Source organism: Furipterus horrens, unplaced genomic scaffold (genome assembly GCF_987537825.1).
Source record: "Furipterus horrens unplaced genomic scaffold, mFurHor1.1.pri manual_scaffold_5, whole genome shotgun sequence".
Lineage (NCBI taxonomy): Eukaryota > Metazoa > Chordata > Mammalia > Chiroptera > Furipteridae > Furipterus > Furipterus horrens.
Genome location: NW_028327175.1, coordinates 96,742,608 through 96,770,300, shown reverse-complemented (window position 1 = coordinate 96,770,300; position 27,693 = coordinate 96,742,608). Strand labels below are relative to the sequence as shown.

At 52.8% G+C, this 27,693-nt stretch overlaps 1 protein-coding gene across 2 annotated transcripts; it reads right to left on the bottom strand.

The window, feature by feature from the left end:
• Window positions 1-1,446: 1,446 nt before the first annotated feature.
• LIMK1 (LIM domain kinase 1) lies at window positions 1,447-27,257 on the bottom strand. 2 transcript variants are annotated; one of them, XM_090276882.1, is made up of 16 exons: window positions 27,014-27,257; window positions 25,161-25,257; window positions 18,545-18,683; window positions 18,083-18,192; window positions 16,752-16,958; window positions 12,318-12,423; window positions 12,053-12,219; window positions 10,846-11,029; window positions 9,915-10,001; window positions 9,433-9,564; window positions 8,216-8,275; window positions 7,875-7,940; window positions 5,212-5,368; window positions 3,280-3,335; window positions 2,890-3,047; window positions 1,447-2,790 (listed from the first exon to the last, which is right to left on the bottom strand). In XM_090276882.1, exons 1-16 carry the CDS (start codon window positions 27,066-27,068, stop codon window positions 2,628-2,630), a joined length of 1,944 nt encoding a protein of 647 aa, XP_090133008.1. In that variant the 5' UTR covers window positions 27,069-27,257; the 3' UTR covers window positions 1,447-2,627. The 2 variants fall into 2 exon arrangements, with proteins under 2 accessions (XP_090133008.1, XP_090133009.1); XM_090276883.1 differs by lacking the exons at window positions 25,161-25,257; window positions 27,014-27,257 and adding an exon at window positions 21,835-21,906.
• Window positions 27,258-27,693: the final 436 nt, after the last annotated feature.

Sequence of the window (27,693 nt, the reverse complement as noted above, 5' to 3'; positions counted from 1 at the left end):
TAATTTTTTAAAAATGGTAGGTGTGTATGAGTGATGAGTAGCCAAAGGGGTAGACTCTGCTGTTTACTTATTGTATCCAGCCCCAAACCCACTCCCTTTTCTGTTGTGATGCTATTGCTGGACTGTTGAAAACTACATTTCCCAGACTTCCTTGCCAGCTGGCTTCCTGTCAAGGTTAACCTACTAGTAGGGGTTAGCTGAGCAGGACTGGGAAGTGAAAAAAGGGAAGGGACTTTCTTCTACTCTTCAAAACTAGTTATTTATAGCAGACACTTAGCTCCAGCACTATTTTTGTACTTACCTTCTTAGAAGTCCCAGCACGAGCTGCTAAGAATCCAACCCTTCCCCCCAGGATGCATCAAAAATCCAAGTACTGGTCTCATGGGGCACTTCCCTGTAGATTTCTGGCCAGCTTCCAAGATGACCCCCAGTGATCCATTCCAGCCCTGGTATTAGTGGCCCTGTGTCCTCTCCCACATTGAATCAGGGTTGGCCAGTGTGACCATGGAATATCGTAAAAGTGATGCTGTGTAACTTTGAGACTAGGTCATAAAAGGCAGTGGAACTTCTAACCTGCTCTCTTGGAATGCTCAGCCTAAAGGATGCTATGAGGATACTCACGGAGACCTGTGGAGAGGAGCCTGAAGTCTTAACAGCCAGTGCCAACTTGCAGCCATGTGAGCGAGTTACATCCAAGGGCCCTTGGAAGTGGATCCTCCGGCCCTAGCCACTCTCTCAAAGGACTGAAGCCCCAGGCATTATCTGATGACCGCAATCTTGGGAGACCCCAGACCAGAACCACCCAACCAACCTCAAGAGAAACCTCAAACCGGAACCACCCACCCAATCTCAGGAGAAACTCCAAACCAGAACCATACATCCAACCTCAGGCGAGATCCCAGATCAAAACCACCCACCCACGCTGCTCCCAAATTCTTGACGAACTGTGAGTCACGAGCAACCACTGTTATTTTAAGCCACCAGGTTTAAAGGGTGATTTGTTGCATAACATCAGATAGCAACAGTCACCTCCTCTTTCCTTAAATGCCACTGAAGGGTGGCAACTGCTTCTTGCAGTTCATCATCTCCAGGTTACCTCAGTATCCACTGTTTCAAAGCTGTGTGAAAATTCCCAGGATTAAATGACCTATACTTAAAACTAGTGTGGTTTTGTTTTCCTGGTTGAACCCTTTAAGTTTTAGAAAGAAAACATGAAATGAAAGTAATACATTCCCTATTATCTCCCCCAACTCTTCCTTCGCCCAAACCCAGCTCTGGGGAAGCCTGCACTTGTTCAGATGGGCCACCACCTCTGCACTTGCCCTCCGCATCCTCTGCCCACCCCCTCCCCCGACTCATGTCTTCCCACCAGGCTTCTAGTCACAAAGCTCCTCTCTTGTCCTATTCCCTCCAGACCCCCCGATACATTGCTACGCAGGATCTGGGTAGGGAGAGTACGGAATTGAGTTTATTGTTCTGAGTCTGGGTTTTGTTCCTTAGACATCATGATTCCAGGATGGAGGTGGCTGTGTCCCACCTCCCTGAGTCGCAGTCCCATGGGCCTGTTAGATTGTTTTCCATGTTCAAAGTGCTCTGAGAAGGCTTCACAGTTTTAATACTTCCTAGATGCTCAACTGAGGCAAAGTGACAAAATGGCCCCCCCACCCCACCCGCCAAAAAAATAAAACCCCAAGCTCCCAGCAGCTGCTGCTGCAGCCATATGAAAAAATAATACAAACTCTTCTTAAAAAATAGATTACACAGAAAGAACCCAGAGGACAGAGGGACACAGGGGGAGGCAGGGGTTGCTCCAGTCACTGGTAGGGAGCCTCGGGGAGAGGCCCAGGAGGGGACGCTGAGATGAATTCAGGGGGCTGCGATGCTGGTGGACACCTGCCTTGTCTGCTCTGCCTGACCACTCTCTGCTTCCCCTCCCAGCAGCTCTGGCCCTGGGAGCCTTCCTTCCCCAAGGCCTAGCACCTGCTTCTCACTCAAGTGGTTTCAATAAACAAACAAACAGACCCAAAGCAAGAAGGGCTGTTGCCCTGAAAGCAGGGATGTCCCGCTAGGTGCAGACCTCGCTCAGCTTTGGGGGTTTGGATAGTTATCAATACCTGCTACTATCTAGACACCCATGGGGGGTGACAGGCCCAGACTCCCTTATGGCTCCTGGGACGATGGCCTCTCCCTTGACACACACCCTCCTATGTACCCAGATGTGACAGGGCATGGTCTGAAGCTGTCCTACAGCCAGGCCTCGGAGGAGCCGCAGACAGGTGGAGTGTGTGCAGGACGGCCGGGGCGGCAGGGTGTGGGGTGGGGCACAACTCACATGGGCCTCCAGCTCATGCAAGGAGAAGCAAGAGGGGGCAGCCCCGCCGAGACAGAGGTAAGGCAGGGTGAGGTGATGGTGTATGTGCAGCCAGGCCAGCTCTGGGGCTGGGGGCAGAGACAGGGTAGAGGCCATGGCCCGCCAGGCAGGAGGAGGCAAGTCAGGGCCTGGTGCTAGGGAGGGGTCTGGGTGCCTGCTACCTGCTGAGGGCTCCACACCCAGCTACCTCCTGCAGAGGAATGTGGTGCAAGGTGGATTCTCTGAGTGGGGACAGGTGCTTCTGGGTGGCCTGGGCTCAGTCAGGGACCTCGGGGTGAGCAGGTAGTCCACTTTCACCACGCCGGTAGGTCTCCCAGAAGCCCCTGTCTAGCTGCTCCAGCTGTGAGCCCAGTGGCAGGTGGCCGGCCAAGTGCATTCGGAGGGTCTCCAACCATTGCTCCAGCTTCACGAACGAGGGCCTGGGGTGACAAGTGCGGGGAGAGGGACAGTGGGTTCTGGCTCTGCTGGGGGACTGGCCCACCCCCAAGGCTGCCCAGGTTAAGCCCCACCCCACTCACCTCTTCTCAGGATCTAGATCACAGCAGTGCACGGTAATGGGGAAGAAGCTCGGGGGGCAGTTTGGGGGGCAGTAGCGGTCAAGGAAGCCTCGCACATTGAGGCCAAAGTCCATGGTGCGAGGAAGATAGTCAGGGTCAGCGTTCACCCTCCCGATGATCTGTCCAGCACAGGGCAAGCAGTTACCTAGGGGCCTTTGGGAATGGGTACCACCCAGGTGGGTTGTGAGCAGGTCACACTGGGTCTGGATGCAAATTGCTGTGGGCAGCCCAGTTCCCAGGAGCCTCCCTGGCTCCAGAGCCCTGTAGATTTCCAGCCTGCAGCCTGGGAGGTTGGGGCATGGAGAAGAGCCACTGGGACCAATGCCAACTGCTGCCCACCCCTGGACCTACCTCACACAGGACAATTCCAAAGGAAAACACATCCACCTTCTCATCATAGCTTCGGCCTAAACAAAGAGACTGTCTGTTAATGGGCGAGGCAGGTCCTGGAAGGTCAACTGGCAGGGGGGCTGGGCCAGGGACTGGCCAGCCACGTGGATGCCCAGGCCAGCAGGTAAAATGCTCTGCTCCTAACCCCACCAGGTCTGAGCAAATCTTTGGGGGGTGAAGACGAAAGCCCTGGGCCAGGGTTTCCAGGCCCAGCTCAGTCACTGACGAGCTATATGACTCCAGACAAGTCATGAACTATATGGTGGCCCTAAAAGATAACCATGTCAAACCCCTAGAACCTGTGAATGTTACTTTATTGGAAATTTGGTCTTTGCAAATATGATTAAGGACCTTGAGATGAAATAATCCTGGGTTATCCTGGCAAGCTCTAAATGCCATCACAAGTGTCCTTATAAGAGAATTGGTAGAGCCCTGATTGGTGTGGCTCAATTGGTTGGGTATCATCCTGTAAAGTGAAAGTTTGCCAGTTCAATTCCTGGTCAGGGCACATGCTTGGGTTTCAAGTTCAGTCCCCAGTCAGGGCACATATGAGAGGCAGCTGATTGATGTTTCTCTCTCACATCAATGTTTTTCTCCCTCCCTCCCCCTCTCCATAAAAATAAATAAATAAAATCTTAAAAAAAGAGAGAGACAGAAGAGGAGAAAACACACAGCAGAGGAGCTAGTGGCCATGGGAAGATGGAAGCAGAGATCAGAATGATGAGGCACAAAGCCTGGGAAATCCAAGTCAGCCACCAGAAGCTAGAAGCAGCAAGGGACGGACTTGAGAATAAATTTCTTTTGTTTTAAGCCAGCCAGTTTGTGGTAATTTGTTATAGCAGCCTCAGGAACTGGTATGGACTCTCTAAGCCTCAGTTTCCTCATCTGCAAAATGGGAAGAATACCATCTACTTCATGATGTTAAAAACAATCAATACAGTGACTTATTTATTGAATGCCGCCTAGTTTATAACTTTACCTAATCCTCACACAATCCCTTAAAGATAGGGACTATTAACCTCATTTTACAGATGAAGTTATTTGGAGGGCTATGTTAGCTTTGATCAGAGCTGGTGCTGAGATGACCCCTGGTCTGCCTGCCCTGACCCTGTGTTTGCATGCCACCTGCCTGTGGAGGGGCTTCATAATCCACGGTCTAAGCATACTGTGTGACAGGTCTGATTAGAAAAAGAAAGGGAGTTGGGGGTGGGATAGGGAGAAGGAGAAGGAGAAGGAGAGAGTGGTAAAGAGAGGGAGGGAGAAAGAGGGGGACAGAGAGGGAGAGGAGAGAGACAGGCAGACACACAGTGTCCTAGGCTGAATAATGGTCCCCAAAGATGTCTATATCCTGAGCCTAGAACCTGTAAATATGCTGCCTGATATGGGACTGTGCAGGTGTGATTAAGTTACGGATATTGAGTTGGGGAGATTACCTTTGATTATGGGGGAGAGCCCTATGTAATCACAAAAGTCCTTATGAGAGAGGGAGGAGGCTCAGAGTCAGGGAAAGAGATGTGACACTGGACACAGATGTCAGAGAGAAGATGTCAGGCTGCTACCCTTGATGGAAGAAAGGGCCACCGCGTGAGGAATGAGGCAGCTTCTAGAAGCTGAAAAAAGATTCTCCCCTAGAGCCTTCAGAAGGAACCAGCCTTGCTGACACCTAACTTTAGCCCAGTGAGACTGATACTGGACTCCTGACCTCTGGAACTACACAATATTTTGTGTTTTTTTTTAAGTCAAGTGTGTGGTAATTTGTTACACCAGCAATAGGAAACTAATACAGGACTCAAAGAGGAAGTGGAGGGGCTGGGGAGGCCAGGGGTTGTGACTACAGCTCTGCCTGGGACCCCTGGGTCCCAGGGCTATATGACAGGTGGGGCCGCCACTCACCATTGATCATCTCGGGGGCCATCCAGTACGGGTTGCCTACCACTGTGTAACGCTTTTTTCGATCTGGCTTCTTGAGGCTTCGCAAGTCCTCAGGCTGAGTCTTCTCATCCACCATGAGCCGTGCCAACCCAAAGTCAGCTACCACCACGGTCTTGTTCTGGGGTGATGAGGAAGCAGAGTCACACTGAGCATGCCCCTGCCACCATCAGCTACCTGCTCCTAGTGTGGACCTCACACCAGCCTACATACAGCCTGAGGACCCCATTTCTTCCCCAGACCCCTCTGCTCTTTGCAAATGGAGCTGCCCACAGCTTCAGAAAACTCCAGTGTGGCCCCATTCCCCTATTTATTTATCTCTTAATTCTCCAACAATCTTGTACATGTTACCTTAAAGATGAGGTGACTGTGGCCCAGAGAGTTTAAGAAAGTTGCCCAAGGCTACCCAGCTGGCCAGTGACAGAACTGGGATTCAAAAACCCACAACTCTGGAGCTCCTGGCTCTACTGTTTTATGTGTGTTGGAGCCCCTCCCAGGGCCCGGCCCAGAACTCTGGCAGAGTCAAGATGCTGACTGATACCCCGCAAGATGGGAAAATCAGGGACAGAGCCTCCTAAGAGATGAGGGACAGACAGGGAGCCCTAGGGCACATTGCCAAGTCAGAGGGCTCAGGGGTCCTCCAAGTGCCCCAAGGCCCAGCCTCTTAGGCTTGGTGTCCAGGGCCCTGGAATTCTGGACCCTGTTTGCCAGCACCAGGATTGGCCACTATTGGGTGGACACTGAGGAGGGGGCACAGAAAGACTGAGTGGCAGGGCCCCAGGCAGGCTCATTCTGAAGGGAGGGACCCTATGCTGCCTTTGGGAGTGACAAAGATGTGGACAGTCACCTAGAAAAAAACTACAAAGATGGCCAAAGGGGGAGGAGAAGATTTCCATCCGGCGTCCACCTTGATGGGGCCTCGGGTGAAACAGTCCCTCTCAGGGCTCCTCCTCCTTAGGTGTAATACCAGGTGCAAGCTTAGCAGAGGGGTCTTGATCTGGGCTCCTCAGACTCCTGGACAGTGGTTCTTGAAAGCCAGGGTCCACCAGGACTGTTCAAGTGCTGGTTCCTGCCCCACCCCTTTCAGAAAGCCTGAGGTGGGGGCGTGCAGTACTGTGCACTTTTGATAAGTCTCCCAGAATCTAATGGTACAGGGGTCTGCAGACTCTGCTATGGGAAACAGCTCTAGGGAAACCAGCCAAGGTGGCCACTGGATTCTCAGAGGTCCCAAAATGTAGGCAAAGGTTTTGGTTGTGCATAGATGAATTCTGGGGACAGGAGGGCTCACAACTCTCATCGGATTCTCTAAGGATGGGTCGTGCTGTGGGATCAAGGCTGTGACAGGTCACCCTGTCCTCACCCTGCCCAGAACACTGGCTGGACCTTGCAGTGGTACCCACTGCCAGCAGGGGCAGTCTAAGCAGGTGCTCTGGGAGGCCCATGGAACGGATCTAGCCTCATCCACCTCTGTGCTCACTGGCCACAGCTTCCCACAGCCCATAGGATCCCAGAGTTGCCTGGATCCCAGAGGGCTGAGACCCCCACTTGGCAGTGAGCAACTCATGGCTTCCTGAATGTCATACCACTGGGCCTTTGCATGTTGCTCTCCCACCATCAGAAACACTCTTCCTGCACTGAATTCACTGGGCAAACACCTTTCTGGAGAACCTACTCCTCCAGGGCTGGAGTGTAATGAACCATGTCCCCCAGCCAACTCATGTCCACCCAGAACCTCAATGTGAACTTATTTGGAAATAGGGTCTTTGCAGATACAGCTAGTTAGGACGAGGTTACACTGGATTAGGGTGGGACCTAAATTCTTATGAGAAGAGGACACGCAGACACACGGAGGGAAGAAGGCCACCCTCTGAAGATGGAGGCAGACTGGAGTGACTCAGCTACAAGCCAAGGAATGCCAAGGAGTGCCAGCAGCCACCAGAAGCTGGGAGAAAGGCAGATGCCAGACCCTCCCTCATAGCCTCTAGAAGGAACCAACCCTGCCAACACCTTGATTTTGGACTTCTGGCTTCCCGAACCCTGAGAATACATTTCTGTTACTTTAAACCACCCAGTGTATGGTACTTTGTTATGGGAGCCCCAGGAAACCTCTCCAGTTGGACACCGTCAGTCACTCCCTCCTCTTCTTCCTGAAACAGCCTGTGGTTGTTTCATTCCAGACTCCCTGCCCCCATTGGCCCCACTTAGGTATGCTTTCCCAAATCTCTTTCAGAAAGCCTGCCCTGACCACCCCAGCCCACACGCTGAGGTCCTACTCTAGACCCACAGTGTGGGTGCTGCCCAGTGTAGGCCTGGCCACTCTATTATAGGCCATTCTCTGTGAATGCCACACTCTTGGTCCTTTACAGTTTCTACATTAGGTTCTCCTTCACTGTCTTGTCAGATCCTCCTACAACCTGCAATGTCAGTGGCTCAGAGAGCTGGAGCCACACTCCAAGTAAATAACACAGTGAGGTCTATTTGTCTCCTGACCTTGAGCTGCTTTCCCATGAGCCTGGCTGGAGTAGAGGCATCTACCCAGGCACCCCTGTTCAGAGAAGGCCTTGTGGCTAGAAGTGTGGTGGGCAGGGCTCCTGCTGTCCCCTCCCTCCCAGGCCCAGTCTGCTCACCTCACGGACCAGGCAGTTGTGGGAGTTGAGGTCCCGGTGGATGATGTTCATGGAATGGAGGTAGGCCTGGGGGTGGGGGGCATGGACGTCAGGAGGCAGTGCGCTGAGGGACCCCAGCCCTGGCCCCCAGAGGCTCCCATCTCCCCTCCCGCCCCAATCAGACCAGTTGGGGGTGCTCTTCCCACTGTCCATTCAGGACCCTCTGCCCACTCTCAAAGCTTCCTTGTGGTTTCCATCTCTAAATTCCTTGTGGAATTTTAGGTTAGCAGAGAGAATGTTTTTATAGGTGGGGTTGGATCACCCAGCCCACACCCCATAAGTTAGGACCAGAGCCTACTCACCATCCCTGAAGCAATATCCTTGGCAAAGCTCACCCTCTGACTCCACGGATACTGGCTGTCCTGGGGGAGGAGAGACAATGGCCAGGAGGGGCCAACAGGGCCACAGTGGCAGGACAAGTGGGTGAGAGAGAGGCAGGAGGGGCTAGTGTCGTAGAGGGTCCAATAAACCCTACTCTCTTCTGCACCCACACCTGTTCCTTCTAAGGAGTGTGGGTAAATACTTCAAAACAATTTTCTAACAGACTGATTTCAAACAGTAAAGGAGGTGTGGGGAATACTCCTTTATAGTTCCTGATCACCAACTCTGAGAAAAAAAAACTCTTTATATCTTATACAAAATCCCATTCTTTCAAGTCTTTAAAAAATCTGAACCTATTTTCATGGACCATCAGGGACTGATGGACCTGCTGAGATTGCCTGCGGAACGCCAGCCACGTCACTCAGGAGAGAAGGGTTTTGGGCTCCACTCATTTGGGGAAACACCTTTTTCTCTCACCTCATCCCCTAGGAGACCTCCAGCAGGGGGGTGAGGCTGTCAGAGCGTATTAAGGATTCAGAGTGCAGTTAGGAAGCCAATGTTGGTGGAGCCCAGTGTTTCTAAATAGTACTTGACCACAGAATCCCTTCTGAGAAGTTATCTCCGTTAGGAGTCTGTAGGAGCAACACTGTGGCACCGCCAAGTAATTCAGTCAGGGTGAGGATCTGCCGCAGGCATGGGAGGGTGACAGGGTCTCAGGGTGACACTGAGATGGCCCTCATACTGGGTCCCAGGGGCACTGCCAGCAGCACAAGAGGGCTAGAAGCGCCCCTCCAAGAACTTTGTTTCTGAAGGTGGCTTTGTAATTTTTTTAAAAGAAAGTTCTAAATTTTACAGAACATGGCAAACCATGCAAATGACTTGGTTTCACCAGAAGCAAAACAAAGGCCCACTATGAAGAGGTAAGGGGAAGGGGCCTCTCTCAGGTGTTTGACCTGTGGCAGGTGTGGCTCGGTCTGACCTGTGTGGCCTTGAAGGGCAGCTAATTCAAAATAGCTTGTGCATCCCCTCAGCAAAGCTGCCAACCTTCTCTGGGCCCTGGCTTTAGATGGAGCCATGTAACCTTATTAGATTTTGAATCAGGGTTTGGAGGTTCTTTGAGACCACAGGCTGACCCCACCAAAGGGAGGTGGGGCCCAAAGGGGTGGTGGGGCCTTGCATGGGGTAGCCCAGCACTCACCATGCTCTTGATGATGCCCCGGAGTGTGCCCCCCTTGATGTACTCAGTGATGAAGTTGAGCCTCTTGTCCTTGTAGAGCACCCCGATGAACTTGAGCACATTGGGATGCTCCAGGCATCGCATGACCTTTACCTGGTGGAGAGCAAACAGGCTGGGCCTGGGCTGTGCTCATGTCTCCTTCTCCCTCCACTGTCCCAGAGGCCACAGACAGTGCCAAAGACGGAGGAGCCTCCCCATCCTGTGGGGCTCTTGTCATGCCCACTGGCCACTGTGCTCTTTGCTCAAGCTTCTCATACCCCTAGGAGTGGCCCTGTCCTTCTCGCCCTCCTGGTAGACATTGTCTCTTCTTTCAATATGTGAGCTGAGTGTCATGTCCTTTTAGGGTGGGTCCTCTGCCTCCCCACTCAATGGGGGAAAGGGGTGGGGACCACAGCATGTACCAGAAGTCTCGTGAAGAGGATGTGGCAGTTCCACTCACTGACCTCCTTGAGAAATGTCCTCTGCGTCTCCTCATCAAACCGGATCAGCTCCTTCATCACCATCACCTCACCCGTCTCCCGGTGTGTCACCTGAGTGGGGACACCGAGGAATGGAGATAGACAGACAGGGACTCTGCTCTAAGCCTGCCTTGTTGGAGGCCCTGTCCCTACCCCCAGGACTGCCAGGGAGATGACTAGTTGGCTTCAAGATCTTCACAGACATTCCTGGCCCTCAAGGGCAGAAGGCCTTAACACCTTTACAGATGAGGAAACTGAGGCTCGGGGGTTTCCTAGCAGGGCCCAGGGTCACCCAGCTGGCAGGGAAGGGGGTGGTTGGAGCTTGGGTCCCGGGCTGCCTGACCCAGAGGCCAGCTCTTTCCTCTGCTCTGCTGGGCTGTCTCCAGCAGGTAGAATGGTGGCTCTACCAGGGACTCCTCCTCTGACAAGAGGACCAGGGACAAGAGCTGGGGGCCAGAGCCAATCTGGACAAGGGCATGTGGGGGGCCTTGCAAGCACCTTTTGTATAATTCTGATCTTCCAGCCCAGTCATAGCCAGTGACATGAGAGCCAGGGAAGGGTTCATATTTCTGCTGGTGAGAGTATGAAGGGGAAAGTAGCCCTGAGCCTTGAGTCCCAAGTGGGTTGGCATCAAGCTCAGCATGAGGCCTTCAGGATCTGGCTGGGCTGCCCTCCCATTCCCCACCTTCCAACAATCTCCTCCACATAAAGTTCTGGGTCTATCTGGAGTAGGTCCCCTCCCCCTCAGTAGCTCAGGGAGGCCCAGGCGGAGGTAAGTACTGGCTAGGAAGTCTGGAAGCCCCTTTCCATGTGGATTCCTAGGGGCATTGGTGGGAGAACGCAGAACTGACAGGCTGCACCCAAACTACCCCCCTGCTCCCACCCTTGGCCCATCCCTGTCTGGCATGCCTTATACCTTGATGGCCTGGCCGAAGCAGCCCTTGCCCAACACCTCCCCATGGATGAGGTCCGATGGCCGGAAGATGCGGTGTGGTCGGCAGACCACGCGGAGGGACTCAGAGCGCCCCAAGTCCCTGCGCTGGGAGGCAGGGGAGCCGAATGAGCCGGCACCTGGAGACCTGTCGATGCTGCAACTCCTCCTGTGGGGGCACACACACAAGCCCAGTGCCACCGGAGGCCCCCTAGGGGTGGCCAGGCCTCAGCCTGCTCCCTTCCCTTTGCCTATCATGCTCCCACCTATGTCAGTCTATGCATAGTCATCTGTCCTCAGAGGGTACCTCAAGGTAGCTCTCCTGGGGTGGTCACAAGGCGTTTGCCCCAGCCTGATGGCCCTCCCTGCTTCAGGCCCACTATTGTTCGGGTGCCCTTGGTAGGAATGTTTATCCTTGGGTTTCTCTGCTTGGTGGCCCTGGGTCAAACACTTTGGCTCCCAGCATTGGGGTCCCGGGTGCAGAAGCAGACGACCTGCCTAGGAAGCTCATAACCCTGCCATATAGGTAGCCCTACAGGATGGCATGAGCTCCAGACAAACACAGGTGGGGATAAAATACATCACCTCAACAACACTATTTCTTAAGGGTAAAGGCTGTCTCCCCAAGTTCAGGAGTCCTGAGCAGCCCCACAGTAAGTAGAGTGAGGACCAGGATTGCTTCTGGGTTTCTTCCTCATGTCCCCCAAACCCCTGCAAGAGGGTACAGGCACCCCTCCCCCTCACCTGGACCACTGCAACAGCCCTCTAACTGTCTCTGGTCCTGGATATCCCTCCACACAGGGGACCAGAGTGGTCTCTGTGAAATACATCACTTTGCTGCAATACCGTTCAGTGAGGCCCCGTGATGGGTGGACAGAGTCTGAAGACCCCTGCCACATCTAAAGCCCTGCAATTAGCTTTTGCTTTGGAACCCACTCCTCCCAAACCACACCCAACACTCCCATTATCCTGAGTTAATACTCCCCAGCTCAGGGAGCGGCTTCCACCCCTTTCCCTACTTCTCATTACCCTTCCTTCCTCTTTCATAGTCCTTAGCACGTTTGGCTGGCCTGCTTTTTTGCAGGGCTGACTACCCCATGGACTGAGTACCTGAAGGTTGGGGATCAGGGCCCAACCCGAGGCCCAGCATCAGTGCAAGTACCTAGATACACAAGGTGCAGGGCTGACTTACAGGACAGGTTTCTGCCGGGCAGAATTGCCTGCCTCTCCACTGGGAGTGTGAACTGGAGAGCCCAGGGGGCTGGGCTCAGGCCCAGCCACGTGGCCCAGTGTGTCGTGGGGGTCATGCTCAAGAGTCAGCTGGAGAAGGCGGCTGGTTTCCTGGATCAGCAGGTCAATCTGGGGAGAACAGGTGTGTGGACAGATGAGTTCCAGGTGGTGGGAGCAGTTTTGAAGGCACCACCTTTGATCCAGCTTACCAGACGCGGGACCCATACCTCATCGAGGGGCACATTCCGAATGGGTGTGCCATTGATTTCCAGGATCCGGTCTCCAACGTGGATAGAATTCTTCACATCTGGACTCATGCAGCCTGGGTCCACTCTGTGGGCACAGAGCAGTGGTCAGACCCCTGCCCGCCTGCCTGTGCCCTAGAGCCCTGAGAGGAAACCAAAGCCAAAGGGATCAGCCTGGGGTGAGGGGGCAGATGATTCTATCTTGCAGATCAGCAGGTGGCAATGGTCTAGAATCCTGAGTTCTGGTTTGGTGGGAAGAATTGTGATTAAACTGGAGACAGGTGGCACAGCCCCAGATGCTCAGGGGCTACCGTTCAACAGAGCGTTGTCTCTGCCACAGAGGACAGACCCATCCTCTGAACTTCCTGGTATGTTTGGGGCAGACGAATGTCATGAGTCGTAAAAGGGTCTGGATCCACTGGCTTCCTACCTGACTCCCAAACTTGCCCTGCAAGATGAGGTGAAGGCTCCCATTCCTCAAGAATCAGCATGAAGGAGCTTGCAGCCTGCCCTGAAGCCACAGTTGCAGAGAGGAGACAGGATGATGCCCTCCATTAGTTGGCCATAAGCTAATGCACGAAATGGCCAATTTGCCAAATTTAATTGCATCTTTTAACTCTTTGGTGTTAATTATCTGGCTTCCTTTTTGTCTTCGTAAGAGCTTTTTAAGAAATGTTCACTTTGCCTCTGTCCTGAGATGGGGAAGGGCTGGGCAACAGGAGAGAAGAAACTCAGGACTTAAAGGAAAACAGATTCATAAACAAATTTCATTACAAAGAGCTTCTTCTCACATGGTGGAGCTCTTCCTTATACTGGAAAGCCAGGTAATAAATGCAGAAGGAAGAACAGAGTGAGGAAATAACCATTTTGTAGCCATCACGGTAATAATTGATACAGATGAGAATAATCTGTGGATGCTAGCACTGTTTAGTGAAAAGTTCTTTGGGAACAGGCTATTTACAAAGTCAAATCTCATAAGTGACTTAGTGACTGCATTACAAAGGGGAAAAAAAGTCCTTCACAGCAGAGAGGTTTATTTGCACTTTAGTCAAAGAATCAAAGCTGACACCCTGAATAAAAGTCACGCTTTACTGACATCGTGTGTATGGTGCAGAGGGACACAGCAACACCTGTGCAGTATCAGGCCAAAAATGCATAATAACTTAAATCCAATAAAGAAGAAACATCAGTCAGACCCAAATGGAGGGACATTTCACTTAACAACTGACCTGCACTCTTCAGAAATGTCATGAAGGACCATGAAAAGCTGAGCAATTGTGACAAATTAAGAGACTGAAGAGACTTGAGGATTCAGTGAAATGTATGTTCATGAACTGGATCCTGGATTGAGAAAACTGCTATAAAGAACAGTCCTGAGAAAACTGGCAACATTTGAATATGAACTGGATATTACATAAAAGTACTGTATCAATGTGAAATTTCCTAAATGTCATCATGACATGTAAGATACAATTAACAATTATGTTGAAGAGAATGCCCTTGTTTCTAGGAGAATATCTGAAGTTTTCTTTTTTCTTTTATTGGGGGGTGGGGGAGAGGGTGAATGGTAGCTGCAGCTTACCCCCAAGTGATTTAGAAGGTAATAATAATATGCACATATATGTGTTTATATAAATATAAATCAGTATATATGTATACACATACATAAATGTAGAGGGAGACACACACATACACCCCAAATGTGGCAAAAAATTAAAATCGGTGAACCTAGGTGAAGGGTGTATAGGCATTCAATACATTTATTATTTTAGCAAGTTTTCTGTAAATTTCCAGATAAAAAGTTGAAAAAACAATGAATATATTTTCATGGCTCCCCCCACCGCCCCCCGCCAAAATGTATTAGTTAAGACTCCTCTTCTCCTCTCCGTCAGTCTCCTGTTAAGGCAGCAGAGGTCTGGGTCACAGATAAATGAAACTTTCCTCAAAATGTTACTATAAACAAAATGAAAGTGGTTAACTAAGACTTGCTTAAAACAAGTAAATCCGGTTAGCAGTCTTTGGGCAACCTGGGAGCTTCTGAGAAAGGGGTGGCTCTTTGCAGAAATTGGAAAGCAGATGTTAGCTAGAAAGAATGCTCAGCCATAAAGGGAGACAGGGGGGAGGTGCCATTGGCTCTGCATTTCTAAAATTCTGCCTGGTTGTCAGGCACCAGCTGGTCTGGGAGTTTCCCCATCTCTCTCACCAGTCTGTCTGCTTACTTGTGTATGTAAGGCAGCTGCTGGCCTGGCTGATGCTCAAGGTGGGGGTGGAGATGAAGAGTCAAGCCTGACAGCATCCTCCTTCCCAGTACCATCTTCACTTCTTACTGGCTCCTAGGCATGGTGTCTGGTACCGAGCAGGTATGTGAGAAAGTTCACTGAATCCAATGGAAGCTGGCTCTTGGTTCTCATGTACAGGTGTCAGAACATGGGAAATATTTAAAACTACTTCTCAAGGAGTTAATAAAGGCCTTGGAGAAATCTTAGAAGGCTCCAAAGTGTCTAACTTCCTCATTGTTCAAAGATCCCAAGGCAGCTGCTCAACGTCACTGGGCTGGGCCCCTAATCTTTAGGGATGATCTGCTGGTGCTAAATCTTGGTCTTGTCTGTTTTGTCTGCCTTAATATGTCTATTTGACATTCAATCTTGAAGGACATTTTCCAATATAGAATTCTAGGTTGAGTTTTTTTTTGTTTTTGTTTTTTGTTCATTGCATTAAATATCTCATTTCACTGATTTCTGGCTTACATGGTTTCTGTTGAGAAATCAGCTGTTAATTGTCCTTTCTTGAATGTAATTTGTCTGTGTTCTACGGCCTTTGGATGTCTTTTCATTTGTCGTTGGTGGACTAGTTTCACTAGATAGGGTGGATCCATGGGCAGATTTCTTTTTATTTCGCTGTTTGGGTTTTACTGGGCTTGAGTCTGTAGATTTGTGTCTTTTATCAGTTCTGGGAAGTTCTCAGCCATTACATCTTCAAAGAGAGCTTCTCTCCCATTACCTCTCTCTTCTGGGATTCCAAATAGATGATTTGATCCTCTCACTGTCCTCCATGTGCTTTAACCTCTCTTTCACAGTTTTCATCTTTTTGTGTCTCTGCTTCTCTCTTCTGCTGTTTTAAACCCTACTATACTGTTAAATGCTTGCATTAAAATTTTCATTTTAATAATCATAGATTTCATGTCTAGGGGTTATATTTGGTTCCTTTAAGAATTTATTACTCTTTATTCATTTTTCAAGTATCTTTTTTTTATTAAAACACAGTGAGTATAATTGTTTTGTATTGTTTCTGATAATTCAAATACTGTAAGGTTTTTTAAAAAAATAAATTAGTGTTTTTTAAAAAATTTGTCTGTTTATTTATTTATTTTTAGAGAGAAGGGAAAGGAGGACGAGAGGGAGAGAAACATCATTGTGTGGTTGCCTCTTACTCGCACCTCCAACTGGGGACCTGACATGCAACCTAGTCATGTGCTCTGACTGGGAATCGAACCAGCGACACTTGGTTCGCAGGCTGATGCTCAGTCCACTGAACCACACCAGCCAGGAAATATTGGAAGGTTTTATAGGTCTGTTTCTGCTTCCTGTTGTTTCTGCTGACTCTTGCTCACAGTGCCTTACTTCCTTATCTCCATGTTCAGTGATTTTTCACTGAATTGCTCATCTTCCTTGGGACACTTATCTAAGTAAATTCAATGGAGTCTGGAAGTGGGTTTCCTCAGAAAGGATCTGTATCGATTTTGTCAAGGCTTGAGAGCACTAGCAGTTGGGAAGCACTTTAAATTTTTATAATTTTGCCTTAAGGCTTTCTGAACCACCTAGACACATGAATTTGGCTTGCAATCCCAAATTTATGAATTTTTAAGATTCCCTCTTCCCTTCCATTCAGGTTCAAATCAGTTTATTCTGCAGTTCTCAGAGTGGGGGGCTGATGGAAGGTGTGGTTTATTTCTTATTCATCCTCACCTTGAGGATCCTTCTGGGGTCCAAGCTTAATGGGGGAGGGAGCAGTTCTCTTATTAGATTAGCTTCCTTAGCAGGATGAGGCTTTGAGAGACCCAGTCAGGAAAGGACTTGAAAATTAAAGCTTAGGTTCGCCCAGTTGAGATTTGCCCTCAAAGCATGGCTACCTTTAGTATACTGCTGACATCCCTGGGCTCCCTCTTTCATTTATTCCTGACCTGCTTACGTCTCTTTCTTATAGGATTAAGGAAAATATTTTAAAATATTGTATCTAGCATTTGTAATGGTTTTGAGAGGAACCAGCCATCTAGTATATCAGGCTATCAGAGCTGGGCTCTATCTGGACCTAAGTGATACCTGTTTTCAGAGACCCCAGCCCCAGAGTTGGGTACATATCTAAAGCATCCATGGCTATAGCCACACCAACTGCAGCCGTGGCAGGCCAGCTACTCACCCTTGGACGCGGACGGTGTGGGAGTGCTCCGTGCCACAACCTGGCGGGCCATGAGGGGGGTCGATGGAGACTGAGAGGCCACGTTTGCCATGGGCCGAGGCTGGAATGGACACTAGAGTGACTGTGTGGGGCAGGTGAGAGCCGGGGGAGTCAGGCAGGATCTGCTCGATGACGGGGGTCACCACGGTCTGGTAGTAGCAGTGCCCACTGCAAGAGCCACAGGCAGCAGAGACCCAAAGAGAGGGAAGAAAACAGCACCAGCAGTCACCAGCATCACCACTCTCCACCCTCAAGTCCCAGGCTCACCCCCTTTCTGCTCCCCATGGATGGAGGGGAGTCTTAGCTGCCTGGTGGATCTGGGAGCAGAATCTGAACATGCACAGCCCTGCCCTTGCCCCTCTCTGGTGCTCAGTCATTCTGGGTTTGTCTACTCTCCTGTCATGTTGTAAGCTGACCAGAAAAAGGCTTGGGGTTAAATCCAGTTTAGGAGTAAGTCATTAAAAGTCCACCTGGGATCAAGCCATACTGCCCTCAGTGTAATACAATAAAAACTTCTTTGGTCTTTGGCTCTGGTTTCTAGGAAAGAGGCCCTAAATCCTTAGAATAAGAGTGCCTTTGTTTTTCCTGAGCCCCTCAGACCATACCTGAGTTTATGCTAACAAAATGATTTAGGATGGGGGTTAAGTCACCAGAAAGACCAACCCATGTAATTGGAAGGCTGGGGCTTTGACCCAGTTCAATCTCCAAGGAGAGGAAGGGATTTGGAGATTGAGTTCAATCACATGCCCAATCATTCAGTCAATTCTGCCTATACACATGTCCTGTTTCCATGGGGAGAACGCATAGAATCCCTGATTTAGGGACCCTCTCAGACCTTGCCCTTTGCATCTCTTCATCTGGCTGGTCCTGATTTGTATCCTTTATAAAAAAATGGAATCTGAATTATAGTACTTTTCAGAGTTCTGTGAGTCATTTAGTGAATTATCAAATCTGAGGGGTTTGTGGGAATTCCTGATTTGTAACCAGCTGATCTGAACTGGGAGTGTCCTGAAGAGCCCTCTTGCCTGAAGTGAGGGGGTCTTGTTGGAGACTGGGCCCTAAACTCATAGGGGCAGTGGTTGGTGCCAGAATTGTACTGCATGCAGTAATGCATCAGTAAGAAAGCTGATGTCTGAGGCTTTCACAGTGGACTCTTACGCAGTATTTCCCAGTCCCTTCTACAAAGCACTTTTATTAATGACTACCTGACGTGGGCAGGGAAAGGGTCCCAGTGTGGGAGACCTGTGATACCTGTGGACATGGCAGACATGAACAGGGGCCAGGGCACTCACCAGTACAGCTTGGAATGTTCCACCAGCGTGTAGGTGTCCCCATCACCAATGAAGGTCCCGCATGTGAGGCAGATAAAGCATTCGGGGTGGTACTTCAGCTCCCCAGCCACCTGGGAGGGTGGGGGGACAATCCAACATAGCAGCCCCTGGAGCCCCCATATCTCCTCCCCTTGGCCTTCTCTCAGAAGGGCAGCCCCAAACAAACTTCAGGGACCTGGCTGGCCAGCTGCTGAGCTCCGAGGCAGTGCTGGTTCTAGAGATAGGGGGCTGAGGGATATAGACAAATGTGTTAAGACGACATGGGGGAATTAGAGAACCAGTGAAAAGAAGAATGAGAGGTGATGGGAAAGAGATCTGGAGTAGGGAAACCTGCGAGGACAGACGGATGCGCGCGCGCTCACACACACACATACACACACACACACAAGGTGAGGTGTGCAAAGGGGGGCAGGGCGTGCTCACCATGACCAGCCCCTTGGTGATGTGTTCCGAGCACCCATGGCAAGACTCGCCATAGCGGGCCCAATAGTCTTTCTTGCAGAAGAGCTGCCCATCCTTCTCATAGTACTGGTGTGAAAGGGAGGCACTGCATTCACAACACCTAGATAGAAGAAGAGTTGGGCTTAGCATGGCCCATTCCCACCCCTCCCCTACAGCTGGGTCTTGCCACAGTCTAGAGGTGCCTTTGTGAGAATTAGGAAAAGGTGTGACATCTGGGCAGAGGAAGCCTGCACTGGAGCATGGCGCTTAGCCCAAGGAGTCAGGGAGGGATTCACCCACTTTGGCTCTTTGGCCAGAAGCCTCTGTGCAGTGCACAGCCTGCATAGCCACCCATAGCAGACTGCACCCAAAATATCTGGCCGCCTGCTAGCCCCAGGTGAGTGGTGCTCCTCCTCGGAGACCCTGTCCCTTGTCATGAGGAAGATGGCCCAGAGAGGGCAAGTGACTCACTCTTGGTCATCAGTCAGGTGAAGAGGGGAATGGAACCAGGGAGCCCAGGATGGAGGTGGTGCGCCTGAACAAACCATGGGCCCCACTTCTCCAGTCTAGTCAGCTTCTTCTCCCTCTCCCCTTCTCCCACCTCGAGCAACATGGAGGCAGCTTGAGCCAACAGACATATATATTAAAGTGACCTGTTGGAGATCTTCTCATCATCTTGGTTAAGTTTACTTAATACTCATAGGCCACAATGAGGCAGGCATGGGCATCCTCATTTTAGAGATGAGGCAGATGAGCTTCAGAGCATCTAATCTGCCCTAGGTCACACAAAGCTACACCATGTTCCACTAAAGCATAGGGCAGGAATTAAGCTCAGTAGAGATCCATCAGTATCAGTTAAGACAGGGGATCTACTGGTTTCCTAGACCCCGGCCACCCGTATAGTTGCTAGTCACAACAAGGGGGCTTAAGGGTAGTGTAGCATAGCCCCTCCCTCTAACTCAACCAGAGCCTTAGTCCCCACACCTTTTTCCCTCAGAAAAGTAGTCATGCTATATGGAGAATGCTCGCCTGTGTGGGATCATCAGGGCATGATCCCCTTGCCCCATTACCTGGGGCTACCAGGGAGGCCTAGGTTGTGGGGCCGCTGAAGAGCCAATGGGGAGGAATGATGTACAAGCTTCTAGGTGTCACCCCACAGGCCTGGAGCTAAACCGAAGGGCCTGGCTTCTTTCCATCCAAGCATCCATCCCAGTGGGGTGGGCACCAATAGCCCAGCTAAATCAGGAGGGCAAATGCAGAAACGTGGATCCTGTGAGCCCTCAGGGGCATGTTTTCAAGGGCCTGGTCCAGGGTCCCAAGGGCCAGAGTATACACCATGCAGAAAATCCATCCAGCTCTGCTGCTGTTTGAGCCCTCTGGGTAATTGTGAAGGTCACACAGGAACAAAGGCTCAGAACTTATGGCTCAGCAGGAAAACAATCCAAGAGAGAGGGGGACAGGAAAGCCTCCCATCCCTCAGGGAACCCTCCACTCTATGTAGACTGCTTTCATTGACTGCTCCTTGAGTAGGGAACTGGGGATGAGGAGGGAGAGGAAAGCAGGGAAGAGTGCTGGTGGGACACTGTGCCTTTAAGAGGATCCAGCCTGTTCTTCATTGTCTGGGAGCCTGAAGCGGGGAGGGGATGGGTTGGTGTGGGGGGCATGGCAAGGGCAAGGAAGACACAAAATGCTCGAGTTCAGAAGCAGGGGTGGTGTCCAGAATGGGAGTCTGATGATGCCATCACCCTATAAGAGGGCGTCCAGAGACCGCCCTGGGATGTGAGAGGAGGCAGCGGAAGCAGCAGCTGGACCAAAGCCATGATGTCATCTGTAACCCCCCCACCCCCAATCCTTCCTGCCCTGGGCCCCGCAGGGGGCGGGCATCTCACTACTGGGTGGTGGTGGTGGTGGGGGGGTTGGGTCGCAGGAGAAACCAGCTCTGCAAAGAGGCGGTGCAGTGCATCGTGATCTTAGGAGGTGCCCCACGCCCTGAGCTGATCAGTGACATTCATTTCACCCTCCACAGACCAGACAGATAGCGTCACGGAGTGTAGCCACAGGAGTCTCCCCCTCACTCTCTGGTTGCCCGGATGCGTGAAGGGGGCGCTGCCTGTCTCTGGGTGAGTGGGTTGGTCAGGCTCAGGAGCAGCTGCCTTGCTCCAGGGGAGAGAGTGTTCTCTGGCTTGCAAACTCCTACTCTTTTACAAATACTCATCACTATAACACCCCAGGAAGACCCGATGCTGACTCACCCAAGGGCTGGGTGAGTGAAGTTGAAACGTGGTCACTATTTCCTTGAAGCTTGCTCAGGGGCCTGGCTAGGTGCCCCCCAGCTCCCACCAGCCTGCACAGCCAGCCTTTGTGGGCCCACCAGTCTTTGCCACTAACCTGCAGGACTCTGGGGTCCCAGGCCAGGCAACCACAAACACTGGACCCCAAAGAAAACAAAGTGGTTCCTGCCAGAGAGGCCTGCTCTATGCACTCCATCTGGAGCAGTTCCCACCCCAGCATCCTCTGAGCTGCTGCAGGGTACCCCAGCTGGGCCTCTATCTCAGAGAGGGGACAGGGTACCTCCATCTCAGATAGGGGACCTAGCCCAGGCTCATGTAGCAGCTGGGTGGCTGGCACTTGTGGCCTCACTGGACCTTTGCTGATGGAAAGCATCCAGGAGCCCCACTCCTGTCCATCCCTTCACCCCTTATGTCCACATCCAGCCAGATGCTAGAGGAGGCAGGTGGGGCAGGCAGGCCTGGCTCATAGGGGTGCCCTACACATGCCCCTGCCCCCACAAAGAATGTCAAGAGAGGAGTGCCAGGTACTAAGGATGTATACAGATGGCCCAGGGCCGAACAGAGAGGCAGTCCTAAAGGATAGTAGTCTGTCTGCCCCATACAGGGAACCCATCTCTGAGAGCAGAAGACAAAGCCAGGCTCAGGAACTCGGGAGGGCACGAAAGGCCGGGGCTGAGAGGCAGGAGCAGCCTCTGCAATGATAGGTCCATCCCTTCCAGAGCTACATCCCTGGACATCAGAGGCGAAGGAAGAGCAGCTGGAGGACCAGCCTCATGTAGAGACGGTACTAGAAAGGCCAGAAGCCTCAGCAGTGGCCTGCTTCCCCTCAATAGGAGGCCACCAGTGACCAGAAGTTTCAGTTCTCCTGCCCCACAGCCTGGACCCAGGTTGGTCTGTCCCATAGTTGCCTCTAGCCCCAGCCCTCACACCAGGGGCCCTTTCTGGGGTCTGGGTCAGGTTGGGAAGGGGCTTTCCACTTACTTGGCCCCTCTAAGGAAGCACCTTCTTCTCAGAGCGGAGGCCAGCATCCTTTGCAGTTCCCCACAGCAGGGGCTCTGGAGGCCTATGGGGAGTTCAGGGGCAGGGGTGGGCTGACTGGCTGCTTCCCCATCCTACTCCAGGCACTCAGGATTGGAGGCTGCAGAGGGTGGGGCCAGAGTGGCCACCCACATGGGAGGAGAATGCAGCAATGTGGGTGCAGGAGGACTTGGTCTGAGCCCGAAACAGGAAGCAGTGGAAGGGCCTTCTGCCGGGGCTCCAGTGCAGGCAGGGAAGCTGTGGCAGTCACTCTGCCTCTAGCCCTACACAGTGAGAAAGGCACCCTCCATGCTCCTCAGTGTTTACTTTGACAAAGGCACTGGGGCTCAGTACTCTCTGTGGACAGGGACAAACTCAAAGGTGGCTGCATCTTCCGGTGCTGCCCCCAAGAGAACAGAGGTCGACTTTCATGGACAGTCTATCCTCCTTGCCTGAAATGTCCCCCAGAGAGGGGGAGGCTGCATTCTGGCCCAGGCTAGACCCACAGTGTCAGCTGTGTGCTCATCACCACCCCCCTCGCCCAGGGCCAGCCCACCCAGCCTCCAGGGAGATGTTACCAGAGCTACAGCAGCCCCAGGGCTCATGCGCTGCAGGCTGCTGGGAAGGGACCTCCCAAAGGCAGCAGCTGGACCAAAGGGAAGCTTGGACTACTCTGGGCCTGGCTATAACGTTCTGGGAGGGGTGCCTGGAACAGAGAAAGGGTGGCCCCTAGGGTGACAATGACCCCTAGCGCTAATGCCAGAGGCATCCTGATTGCCCACAGCAACTCTCCCACTGCAAGGCCTCAGAGCCCAGGGACTGGTGCCAGCCCTACTTCACGGCACTGAGATGCTTCCAAGGAGAGACCAAGCAGAGTCCGAAGCCTTGGGCACCCCACTAAGAAACAGACTGGCTGCCTATTAACCACGGGGACCAGACAAACAGTGACTCCTGTCAGAACTGCTTTTTCTAATTGTCACGGGATATGGACACTGTTGGCCTCATCAGCTTTAGGGGCTGCTGAGAGAGCCACACCACTGAGTCAGAACACTCATGTAAGCCACACTGTGGAACCTGTGGCTCTTACTGCCTGCGGGCCCTCCTCACTGGGGGAGCCTTCCCCGCGCCCCTGTCATACAGGGAGAGCCAAACATGCCTTCTTCCTACCATCTCCACCAGGGCCTCACCCCTCTCCTGGTTATGCAGGGCAGGGACCCTTCAAAGCTAGGTTATCTATGCATCCTGTCCCACCAGTTTACTCCTGTGGGTTCCACAGCTGTATTCCTGGCCCTCTCCCAAGGCGCCATCTCCCTCCCCACCCAAGGCACAGGGACCCCTAAAGTTCTTACCCTGATTTCTACTGGCCCCATCTCAAATTCCCCCACCATCTCAGTGCCAACCCTAAGTAGGCTGTTCTCTCTGGCCTTCTCACCTCTGACTGGCCTCAGACAACCTTGGCCAGCTCTGAGCAGGGTACTACCACCCTGGACAGTCCACTGTACCTCCAGTTCAACAGGAACAGGGCACAACTCATCACCAACCCTGCCTGCGACTCCATCAGAGCCAAGAGACCGCTGCCCTCCCCAGCACCAGGGTAAAAATCAGACCACCTTAAATTCAGCTCCTGCCCTTCACCAGTTCCCAGCCCCACACTAACGCCCCTCATCTCTTCAACTCTTCAGTGATTTGGAATAAGACAGACATAGGTCCGAGTCCCATCTCTAGCTGTTGTAACTTTCAGTCAAGTTACCTTATTTCTCTGAGCCTCCATTTCTCGTATACTGTACAAGCTGGGTAAATAATGGTACTTCATTCGGTTATGTTGACGGTTTAATGAAGTGGCATTAAAAGAGTGCTCAGTACATAGTGGCTAATATGCCTAAAACTTGCCAAACACTATCTCTTCTGTATCTGCAATTCTCTCCACTCTTAGTCACTATCTTAGGTCAGGCCTTGAGTACAGAACTCTGAACTACTGTGATGGTTGGTCCCTTCCCTGTCAAGTTACCAACGGCCATTGGGATGGCACTTTTCAATAGCACTTTCGCCCCTGTCCCTCCTTTGCTTTCTGCTTTTTGAATCCCTTGGCTGGCTCCCTACTGCCCTCAGGAGGTCCTTATCATAGGGCTCTTCACAAGTCAATCCCAACTCTACCTCCTCACTACATCCCTTGACCCAATCTGTTCCAACAAAATGAGGTGCTCCTGTTCCCTCAACTGCCCACGCTGTCCCACCTCCCTGCTGTGCACATCATCTTCTCTACCTGCTGAGGATCCCCTGCCTCCCTGAAAACTCCATCTGAACACCAGCCTGGTAACCCCAGGGCCTAGTGCCTCTCTTCTGGCCTCACTAGCCCGTGGTGTGCTTGCTGTGTGTTCATTTCACTCACTGGCTGGGTGACTTTGGTCAAAAGAATTAACCTGTGTCTCAATTAATGGAGATAAAGCAATACCTAATTATACAAAGTCCCTACCAGTGCCTGGTCCTGGCAGAAAATGTTAGATATTATTCTTAAAAAAAAAAAAAACTTGTCAGAGGTTCCCACTGACTAAAATAAACTCCACCAGCTGGGGCTGATACCCTGATTCCCACTGAGCCTTCCAGCTTCACATTCCTACCTTTGCAATGCCTTTCCACCTGAACTCTGCTGTTCACTGACTGAGCCAGGCCCTGCCACCATTCCACCCTTCGCACCTGCTGAGTCCTCTGCCTGGAATTCCTTCCCACGTGGGAAATCTCACATCCTTTGAGACACCAACTCTAAGGCTATCCCTGACCCTGCTTCTAATTATGGTCCCATTGGGTTGCTGGGCCATCTTTGGGTTCCATGTGCTCAGCCACAACCCTGGCTATTCTCTTCAACACCTGGGAGCTGGTGTCTGGGCTATGCACCTGAAAATTAGCCCGAAGCTCGATGAAGGGAGCCCAGCTTTCCCCAAGGCTGGGCTTGTCTCCCTTCCTCCTCTGGAGCATCAGCACCCAGAAGGCAAGGGTGCATTGCTCTCCTCCTCCTCCCCCCGCCTAGGTGCCTGCAGACCTTGGTAATACTGGTGGAAAAGCAGGTTTCTCTCCTTTCCTTTCCTCAGAAGTCTAGAATGTCAAAACAGAGAGACCTTTAGGGATCTTCCAGTCCAAATGCCTACTTTATAGATGGGGAAATTGAGGCCGAGTTACTGGAAGTCAAGAGACAGAACCAGGGGGAACAGCCAGCTCTCCTAGCTTGCTTGCCTAGTCTCTCGTCTCTGGCAGGCCTTGCTTATGGAACCCCACCCCTGGCCAGCCCACCTTACCTGAAGCAGTCTGCGTGCCAGTCAGCATTCAGGGCCTGGAGGTACTGGCCGTCATAGATCCTCTGGCCGCAGCTCGCACACACAGGCAACTCGCTTCCTGCAGGGGTGGAAAGAGAGCCAGAAACTATTCTCAGTGGAGACACAGTTTGGTGTAGGCCCAGTGTGCCCTGCCGACCCTACATGTACCTGCACAAATCCTTGTGCACAGACACACACGGCACCCAGGCTGGGCAGTCACTGTGCTGAGCAGAAAGAGGAGGTAGGTCTGAGAGCCTTGCTGAGACCTTGGCTGTTACCAAGCCTCTCTGGATCTCAATTTCCCTATCTACAAACTGACTGTAAACTGAAGAGGAGGATCAGATGTCCACTCTCCAGCAACAGCATTCTTCAACTCAAGGTAAACGGGGAGAAAGAAAGCAGCAAGATTTAGAAATAAGGCAGCGAGTAACATTGTTGTCACAGCTCCTTTCCTCCCCTGCCTGCCCAGGAAAAGGTACTAAGAGGACCTTTCAAATCCAGGTAGGTACTGGATAGGACTGGATTGGTCTATCCTGGGGTGAAGTCCCTGGGAGGGTAAGGGCAGGAAGCCCAGAGATGCCAGCCCCAGATGAGCCTTGGCTATGTCCTGGCTTAACTAGGGGTGGAACTGCAGAGGTGGGCACTTCTAGACACCTGCTCCAGGGAGGCCTGGCACCTCCACAAGCTGCTCAGTTGGCATGCTTAGTCATCCTTGGGGCCTGGCACCATTGGAACCGGGTGGGCCCTGGAAGATCCCCTAGGCCTACCTTTCATCACTGTGTAGAGGGGAAGACTGAGACCTGAAGAGGTTAAGGCTGGCTGGATCACACAGCAGGATCCCAGGCCACAGCCTGCCCCTCCTTGAGGACCCAGGGACCTACAATAGGGGCAATAGGGAAGTGGGCCCTTGCTCCAAGGAGGCCTTCATCAGCCTGGTGGAGGGCAGGGCTGGAGGGTCTGGCTAGTCGGGACCAGGTGGGCCTATGTGATGGTGCAGTTGAGGAAACCCAGAGAAGGAGACCTGACCCTGCTTCGGGCTGGGGAAGTTTTGGGGGTTCTGGTCTTCACACCCTAACTGTCGTGTGGACACAAGTCTTGAGCCCCAGTAAGGGGGAAGGGGCTGAAGAGGAGGCTGGGATGAGTCATCCTCCCAGCCAATACTGGTGGCTGGCACTGGGTACAGGGAAAGAGTGGGTGGGGGCCCCCAGCATACTGCCAACAGCTCCCTAGAGGCTCCTCTAGGCTGGGCCCATTCGCCCCCTGCCCACTAGTACCGGAGTCCAACTATGCGGCCCCCTAACTGTACAGACGGGGAAACTGAAGCCCGGCAAGTAGCCCCTGGCTCAAGGTCACAGAGCCAAGCAGGCGCGAAGCGGTGACTCGGACCCGGGCTGCGGCTTCCCCAGCGCCTTTCTTCCCAGGCTGGGTTAGAGAGTGGCAAGCCCAGGGTGGACAGAGCACGCGGATGAGGGCCGGGGTTGGGGGTGGGGGGCAGTGCGCCTGGGACTCCTACAGGGTGGTCGTCGGTCGGAGGCTAGGGAAGGCGGGGAAGAAAGGGAGGAGGGGCTCTCCGCTCGCCGGAGGGCAGCCCACCAAGGGCCGAAAAGGGGAAACCGGGGGTGGGGGGAGGCGGTGAGGGGGGGTGGGAGCCTGTCAGGGAGGGGCCTGCGGGCTTCGGGAGGTCCAGCTCATTCCCAAGGAAGGAGGGGCGCGGCCTCGCGGCAGACCCGGCCTCCGCAGCGGCCTGGCCCAGCCTCCTCCCTGCCCCCCGGTCTCCCCAGAAGGCGCCTCCGCCCCCCCGCCCCCCAGGCCGGCGCCCAGCCTGCCCCGCGCACCTTCTTCTCCCATACGTTCTTCCCTCCAGGTGCAACAAAGTAGCGTCAACCTCATGCACTCGGCGGGAGGCGGGGCCCGGCGGGGCTGAGGCTGGCGCTGAGGGCGGCCCGGGCCCCGCGAGCTCCCCGCAGCCGCCGCCGGCCCGGGTGGCGGGGGCGGAGAGAGCGGGCCCGGCCGGGTGGGCTCGGGGCTTGCGGCGCCGCAGCCGTCTCTCCGACACCGGCTCGGGCACCGGCTCCGCGCCGCGGCGTCCTGAGGAGGGAACGGAGGGGCGGGCCGGGGCGGGGCCTCGGAGCTGCGGCAGGAGGCGGGGCGGGGCCGGCCAGCGGCGGAATTGCCCTGCGCGGCCCCGCCCCACCTCGCGCGCCCCGGCCCCTCTCCCAGACCCCTCACTGCTCCTCCTCCCCTTCATTCATCCTTTCCGAGCAACTACTGTACCCTGCGCCGGCAGGCAGAGATACGTAAACCGAAAGAGCGCTTTGTTGGACGCATGCTCCGACGCGGCAGCCTCGGCGGGTTTAGAAGCCCCAAGAGGGGGCCTCAGTTTCCCTGCCTGGATCCCTTCTGACCCAAGCCAGCTAGGTGGAGGCTCAAGAGCCTTGAGCTGGAGGAGATTTTGTGGACCCTGAGGACCTCAGTGGCCGCCTTGGGGAGGGGCGCAGCCCAGTTGCTCTCCCTC

Excerpts from the sequence above, each read along its gene's own strand:
- LIMK1 (XM_090276882.1), bottom strand. The coding sequence starts at position 27,068 with ATGAGGTTGACGCTACTTTGTTGCACCTGGAGGGAAGAACGTATGGGA. Across the intron at positions 10,002-10,845 it reads GCTTCGGCCAGGCCATCAAG|GTGACACACCGGGAGACGGG; the intron begins GTATAAGGCATG and ends GTCCCCACTCAG. Across the intron at positions 3,336-5,211 it reads GGCCCCCGAGATGATCAATG|GCCGAAGCTATGATGAGAAG; the intron begins GTGAGTGGCGGC and ends CTCTTTGTTTAG.